The following is a 7,862-nucleotide window of genomic DNA, read 5'->3' as shown; positions in this document are numbered from 1 at the left end:
AAAAGAATCCGCCTGCCAATGCAGGGGACACAGGTTTGAGCCCTGGTCCAGGAAGATCCCACATGCTGCAGAACAACTAAGCCCATGCACCACAACTAATGAAGCCAGTGTGCTCTAGGGCCCGTGCTGCAACTACTGAAGCCCACACACCTAGAGCCTGTGTTCCACAACAAGAGAAGTCACCGCAATGAGAAGCCCGTGCACCGCAACGAAGAGTAACCCCCACTCACTGCAACTAGAGAAAACCCACGTGCAGCAATGAAGAACCAATGCAGCCAAAAATAAATAAATTTATTTAAAACAAACAAAAACTACCATATGATCCAGCAATTCCACTTTTGCATACTTATCTGAAGTAAACAAAAACACTAACTTGAAAAGACAAATGCACCCCCATGTTCACTGTAGCATTATTTCCAATAGCCAAGATATGGAAACAACCTAAGTGTGCATCAATGGATGAATGGATAAAGAAAATATGGTATGTGGGACTTCCCTGGTGGTCCAGTGGCTAAGATTCCGCGGTCTCAATGCAGGGGGCCCGGGTTCAATCCCTGGTCAGGGAACTAGATCTCTCATGTCACAACTAAGAGTTAGCATGCCATAAATAAAGATCCTTCATGCTGCAACTAAAGATCCCACATGCTGCAAATAAGATCCCATGTGTTGCAGCTAAGACCCACAGAGCCAAATAAATAAATAAATATTTTTAAAAAAATGAAGCCAATCTTACATAAACTTTAAAAAAATAAAAGAAAATGTGGTATGTATATACAATGGAATATTACTCAGCCATAAAAAGGAATGAAATCCTGTTATTTGTGACACAGATAGACCTTGAGGGCATTATGCTAAGTGAAATAAATCACACAGAGAAAGACAAATACCATAGGATTTCACTTATATATGGAATCTAAATTAAAAAACAAAAACAAAAATGAAAACCAAGCTCATAGATACAGAGAACAGATTGGTGGTCATCAGAGGCAGTGGTTGAGGAACTGGGCAAAATGGGTTAAGGTAGCCAAAAGGTACAAACTTCCAGTTATAAAATAAATAAGTCATGGGGATATAATGTACAGCATGGTGACTACAATTAATACTGTGTTGCATGTTTGAAAGTTGCTAAGAGAGTAAATCTTAAAAGTTCGCATCACAAGACAAAAAACTGTAACTATGTATCATGACAGATGTTTCTTTTTTTTAAAATTGAAGTATAGTTGATTTACATTGTTGTGTTAGTTTCTGGTGTATAGCAAAGTGATTCAGTTCTCTCTATATATATTCTTTTCCATTGTGGTTTATCACAGGATGTTGAATATAGTTCCCTGTGCTGCCCAATAGAACCTCGTTGTTTATCTATTTTATATATAGTAGTTTGTATCTGCTAATCTCAAACTCCTAATTAGCCTTCCCCCACCCCCTTTCCCCATTGGTAACCATAAGTTTGTTTTCTATGTCTGTGGATCTGTTTCTGTTTTGTAAATAATTTCATTTGTGTCATATTTTAGATTCCACATATAAGTGATGTTATATGGTAGTTGTCTTTCTCTGACTTACTTCACTTAGTATGATGATTTCTAGGTCTATCCATGTTGCTGCAAATGGCATTATTTCATTCTTTTTTATGGCTCAGTAGTATTCCCTTGTATACATATATATACAAATATATCACATCTTTCTCCATTCATCTGTCAATGGACATTTAGGTTGTTTCCATGTCTTGGCTATTGTAAATAGTGCTGCTATGAACACTGGAGTGCATGTATCTTTTCAAATTAGAGTTTTCTCCAGATATATACCCAGGAGTGGGATTGCTGGATCATATGGCAATTGTATTTTTAGTTTTTTAAATAACCTCCATACTGTTTTCCATAGTGGCTGCACATATGGTGATGGATGTTAGTTAAACTTACTGTGGTAATCATCTCACAATATATACAAATATCAAATCACTATGTTGTATACATGAAACTAATATGTTATAATGCTAGATGTCAATTATATCTCAATTTTTTTTTTGCGGTACGCGGGCCTCTCACTGTTGTGGCCTCTCCCGTTGCGGAGCACAGGCTCTGGACGTGCAGGCTCAGCGGCCATGGCTCACAGGCCCAGCCGCTCCGTGGCATGTGGGATCTTCCCAGACCGGGGCACGAACCCGCATCCCCTGCATCAGCAGGCAGAGTCTCAACCACTGCGCCACCAGGGAAGCCCTATCTCAATTTTTTAAAAAAGGAAATTTTGACACATGCTACAACATGATGAACCTTGAGGACATTATACTAACTTTATTAAACCAGTCAGAAAAGAATAAATACTGTATGATTCCACTTATATGAGGTATCTGGAGAAGTCAAATTCAGAGACAAAAAGTAGAATGGTGGTTACCAGAGGATGGGGCATGAGGGAATGGGAAGTTATTGCTTAATGGTTGGAGAGATTGTTTCGGAAGATGATGGGGATGGTTATACAACAATGTGAATGTACTTAATGCCACTAAACTGTACATTTAAAAATGATTAAAATGGGGCTTCCCTGGCGGCGCAGTTGTTGAGAGTCCGCCTGCCAATGCAGGGGACACGGGTTCGTGCCCCAGTCTGGTAGATCCCACATGCCACGGAGCGCCTAGGCCCATGAGCCATGGCTGCTGAGCCTGCGCGTCCGGAGCCTGTGGTCTGCAACAGGAGAGGCCACAACAGTGAGAGGCCCGTGTACCACAAAAAAAAAAAAAAAAAAAAAGATTAAAATGGTAAATCTTATGTGATATATATTTCAAGAGACGTCCAATTAGTACTTGGCTCACTGCTGCACTAACTCAATACTGTAGCATGAATTAATATTTTATCATTTTCCTTTAGCCTCAGTATTGCCCACTGTGACCCATTTTACACTTACTGCTGAGCTCCAGCCTCTTCCTTGCCCTTGGGGTGACAGGATGGGAAGGAGTTTGGCGAGATTTGGAGGTGGAGTGCCTTGATTCAATCCTTTTGACCACATGTTCTGCTGTGGTCCAAGAAGGGCTTTCTGTACTTTTAGTTTTGGCTTCCATGGACTTCTGGCATCTAGGGTTGCCTTCTTGTAGCTTATCCAACTGTGCAAATAGTTCTGGAGGTAGTGGTTTGAATTTTTTCTCATTCCAAGATAGTTTAACAAAGAATGTCTTCTCATTTTTCAGATCCATAGGTATCACTTCATCTGGGGCTAAAGCTACTACCTGAATTTAGGAAGTATCGATGATATAAAGAAATGAGGACCCAAAGAGTCAATGAATGCTCTATGAGAGCTATGATTAAAGAGCATTTAAGTCTGCATTCTTACCTGGAACAATTACTTTTCTAAACAAAAGAGGCACGGACATGGCATAGCATATTTCCAGAGTCCTCCTTGCTGATATGCATACCTCAAGTTGTTTTCTTTTCTAGTCCATTCTATTCACCCATGCCAAGTTTTCCCATAAAAACTTCTCTAAGCATGCCCCCCTGCTCAATAGTCTACAATGGCTACCCACTCTGCAAGATCAGATTACTTAAACTGATTTTCACTACCTTCTAAAATCTGACCCCACTTTACCTCCTGAGTGCTCAGTGCTCTTCAAAAGGGCTTCCCACCACTAGTCGAGCTTGGCTTGTCACAGTCCTGCTCATTCCCACCATCGTGCTCCTGCCTAAACATGCCCCCTACCTTTCCAAACCCACCCATCTTGCTGCTTCAACTTCTACATCTGCCTTTCACCTCTTCACTCATTTAACTCAGAGATAAATTATTCTGTGGCACATGATATGCTGGGCCCATAGAGTGGAAAAATCTGACTATAGTCATGCCAAGCCATGGTCTCCCTGCCCTAGCAACCACCTAGTCACCATGTGACCACACTTCACATCCGGATCTAATCCCATTTTGGGGGCCTGAAGTACCTTGAGAAATAACCCATATCCTAGTCTCCAAACCAGTGTCTCAATTCAGCCTACAACTCTTTAAACCTGATTTATCATAAAATCTCATAACACACATTTGCCTGGAGCAATTACACTCTTTGTACTGATTCACTCAAGGTGAAGTCCTCATTTAAGCAAGCATATTCAGCCTCAAAGTGCTTTATGCCTGCCACAATCACAGCTAAATATAATTTCCCACTGAGATACATCTGCTAATTCCTGCTCATCCCTCAGGTCACAACCTAATGTCACTTCCTCCAGGAGGCTCCTAACACATGATAAGTGCTCTCAATAAATATTTGTTGTTGAAAGGAAGTAGGCAGGCAAGCGGAGACGGTGACAAACAGGAAAAATGCGTTTCCGTGAGGTAAATGAGAGCCAGTAATATCCTGGAGATCATGCAGTTTAGGAATCAGCCAGAAATAAGCTTCAAGATAGAACTGAGGATCAAGGCATCACCTACCTGCACGTGGCCAATGATGGTCTCGGCATTAATGTTGCTGTTACAGGCAGGGTAATCATACCAGAATATCTCTTGTGCATCAGGCTTCCGGCCCAGCAAATGCTGTTTACAGACAGGGACTTCACAGAATCGGATAAACCATTGTACTCGAGCACGTTTCTTGGAATAAGGTTCAGAATCTAGGGAGGGATAGATGGAAAAGGTAAGGTTAAAGATAATAAACATTATCTTAATCCTCACAGTAATCCTACAAGGTAGGTACTATGGCTGTCTCCCTTTTACCGGTGAAGTGATCACATTTCAGGGCCCTTAAATAATTTGTCAAAGGTCACAGGACCAACCAGCTGCAATCTGACTCCACCGAGCACCCACGTTCTTCTCACTTTGCTCCACGTCCAAATGGTGCTATCGGTCATCACATAAATTGTAAAAGGCGTTTGAGAGGAGCAATTCTAATCACAGTTACTGAACAAATTTTGCAAATCAAAACAAAACTCCTAGCAAGACTCAGAGCATCAGCCACTGAGATGACTTCTGGCAAACATATGCTTGCAACCTTCAGCTTTATCATCATAATACACCATTAACATCACTCCATACCAGTGTTAGCTCCAAGTGAAAGGACATATACTCATTAGTGCCACCATCATCACTGCCTCTTCTCTTCCTTAGCTCTCTTCAGAGAAAGACTGAAGCCATCCAATGTAGCACAATACATGGTTCTAAAATCTATACACAAAGGCCCAAACCTCAAATACAGAAGCCCATCCTGCTGATGTGCTCCCCCTAGTGGATATTAGTTTGATGAAGCTTTCCTCCATACTTGTTGAATATCCTCCCTATCTCTATAATGTAAAGTACCTTTATCCACTCTATCAGTTCCTTTTAGGCATACAAACTGCCACAGGACTAGGACTAACTTCCACATACTCCTCTCCTAGCTTTTGAAAGAAGCAGTTTTGTATAGTTTAAATTGCTATCCTTTTTCATCTTCCTTTCGGAGTTCCGCTCCATTCCCACTTTTCTGTGCTCTTCTCTGGTCTGCAGAGGGTTAACAGCTGAGAAAATCAGCTGCGGCTGTGAGTGTGGCCTTGCAGGCACCAGTTCACACTACCTTCCCTTTTGCTCCTCTAGCCTTAAGGGCAGTAGTAGCTTGCTGCACTCACTGATCTCTGGGAAACACCACTGTTTGCTTCTCCAGCCTTTTCAACACTTATACACAAGTCCCTCTGGGTAAATAAAACACCTAAAGTGTTTCTGTTTTTCTGACTGAACGTCAATCAAGTGATACACCTACCCAATCCAACTTACCGCCTCCCTAGTAAAAGTAACTTGGCATTTGCAAAATTACTAACTTCCTCATGCCAAAATTGAAGGACACGTCTCTACTAGAGTGCAAATCACCTATTATTTCCCTTCCTCCTTCTTCCTAAATTCATCCTTTCTCTCCACTCCAACAATCCTGCCTTCATGGCCATTCTTACCCCTTCCTAAAAATAATGCAAAAGCTAAATTCTTGAGCCCTCCATTCCCATTCTTACCCAATATTGCTCTAGTGAGTAAAGACGTTCACTAGGTGAAAGAGGGTACAGCTGGTGCTTAAGTGAGCCCATAGGCACACCCTATATACTGGTATGAACAGAAGAATCAGTAACCACCCCTGTTCCCACCATGGAGCACTTCCCAATCATTAGTGACAAGGAATACTTTTCATTCCAGCCCCAAACTCACCATCTTCAAACAACTCAACCAATTTAGCAACATATGGATTTTCATCATCATCCCCTTCAATCAACACAAACTGTCCAACTTGGAGGTCAATCTCAGGCAAACGACCTTCTATTTTCATACTCATTTCTCTAGGAAATAACAGAGAAACATGTTAGGAAATCTCTTAGGGTGGGCCAAGCTCTTCAGACCCCTGGGCACAGAGGAATGTGCTCTATAACTAGAAAACCCACTGAATAGTTTCTCTCCTCTGACCAATCCTACTAGAAACCAATTTACCAGTAAAGTCAGACGCAAGAGTAGATAACATGAATTGAATGAATTGTTTTAGCATGGATGATTAATCCAGAGGCCTTAGGATGAACCCTAACTTCTCACAGTTATTGACAAAGAACAACAAAGGCTTCCTAAGACATGAAAGCTGCCCAGTGACAACATCAGATTGTTCAGAGATGTCTTGGGCTAAGAGGATGTAGTAACAACATCCATCCTACCCTGTTATCATGCAGAGTTATACAGAACCTATCTTAAATAGATATGACATTATCATACATATCAAATTTTATTAACCTGACATAATATCTTCCTGTATCACTAGCTGCTACATTTACGCTAACATCTTCTTCCATCAAACAAACCCACACCCCCTTACAATCAATTCATATTCACTGTCTCTCAATCCTCAACCTATAGTACCTAGAACACCCTGGATACAAGTTATTAACAGCTCAGCTTGAAGAAGCTATTAGTTCCAGTCCACCAAAGGACTCTATCACTCACTTGTAGGTTTGGTAGTGCAGTTTTCGATCCAATGGCTTGCCAACCCATGAATAAGTTTGTCTGGTCCTCAGCCTTGTAGGACGGTAGGCCATGGCTCCTGTGTAAAAGTCACTAACTCTGAGTTAACATGACATGCTCTGATGGATTCTAGGGAACAGTCCCTGCCTTCAATGGGTTCAGCCTTCTTTTCTGCCCCTGCTACACTCCCACACATTTTAGACTTAGGAAAAAGAAAACTTTTTTGAGGAAAAAGTCAAGCTCTATGAAGATCAAACATAGGCTATTCAGTATCATCCGGTACTATGCCTTATCTCTTCCTATGCAGGGAAACAGAAAGGTCAATATGTAAAAAACTATAGATGTTTAGAAGTACTTACTAGGTACAAGACACAATGATAGATGTGAAACACCTAATAATGTGAAACTAAAAGACAGTGATACAGTAGTTGTAAGTATCTTTATAACATTTATAATCTAGGTAGGGATAAAATATAAACACACGAAAGGACAACTAACAGTGCAAAGAGCCAAGAGAAAGCCAGAGAGACTACTGCAAGGTAGAGGACCAGGTCTTGTGACTGTTCAGGGAGGAAGGATTTCTTAAAGGGGTTTTCTAAAATGAATGTTAAATAATGGGTAGCTATTGCTAAGATGGATGAAATGAGGGTTTCCAAGGGATGGAGGCAAAAACATGCAAGGGGCATTTGGGGGAATGGCAATGGATTTTATCAAATGTATCATTCCACTTACCTTAAAAACAAAACAAAACAAAACCCCAGGGTCACTAACCTGTACTGCTCTGGTAGTTGGAAGCGGTCTTTTTCTTTGCAGCTGACAGGTCCTAGATATTAATATGGCGAAAAGCTGAAAAGAAACAACTATATTAAAGTACATGGGAAAAAAGATATTTTTACTGACAATTCTGAAATGAGAATGAAAAATCCAAACATATTTGA

The 7,862-nt window shown here is 40.9% G+C and overlaps 1 protein-coding gene across 1 annotated transcript in view; it reads right to left on the bottom strand.

Moving 5' to 3' along the window:
- The window catches only part of ORC1 (origin recognition complex subunit 1), a 29,284-nt gene extending 22,286 nt beyond the window's left edge, over positions 1-6,998 (bottom strand). Inside the window, exons 1-5 of the mRNA XM_007459610.1 lie at positions 6,907-6,998; positions 6,130-6,257; positions 4,399-4,577; positions 2,896-3,214; positions 568-572 (exon numbers count right to left, since the gene is read on the bottom strand). Of these exons, the coding sequence (XP_007459672.1) occupies positions 568-572; positions 2,896-3,214; positions 4,399-4,577; positions 6,130-6,257; positions 6,907-6,998 (723 nt within the window). The remainder of the gene's footprint in view (positions 1-567; positions 573-2,895; positions 3,215-4,398; positions 4,578-6,129; positions 6,258-6,906) is intronic.
- Positions 6,999-7,862: the final 864 nt, after the last annotated feature.

Source organism: Lipotes vexillifer, unplaced genomic scaffold (assembly GCF_000442215.2).
Source record: "Lipotes vexillifer unplaced genomic scaffold, Lipotes_vexillifer_v1.1 scaffold525, whole genome shotgun sequence".
Lineage (NCBI taxonomy): Eukaryota > Metazoa > Chordata > Mammalia > Artiodactyla > Lipotidae > Lipotes > Lipotes vexillifer.
The sequence above is the reverse complement of the archived record's forward strand: the minus strand, read 5'-3'. Positions and strand labels throughout refer to the sequence as shown.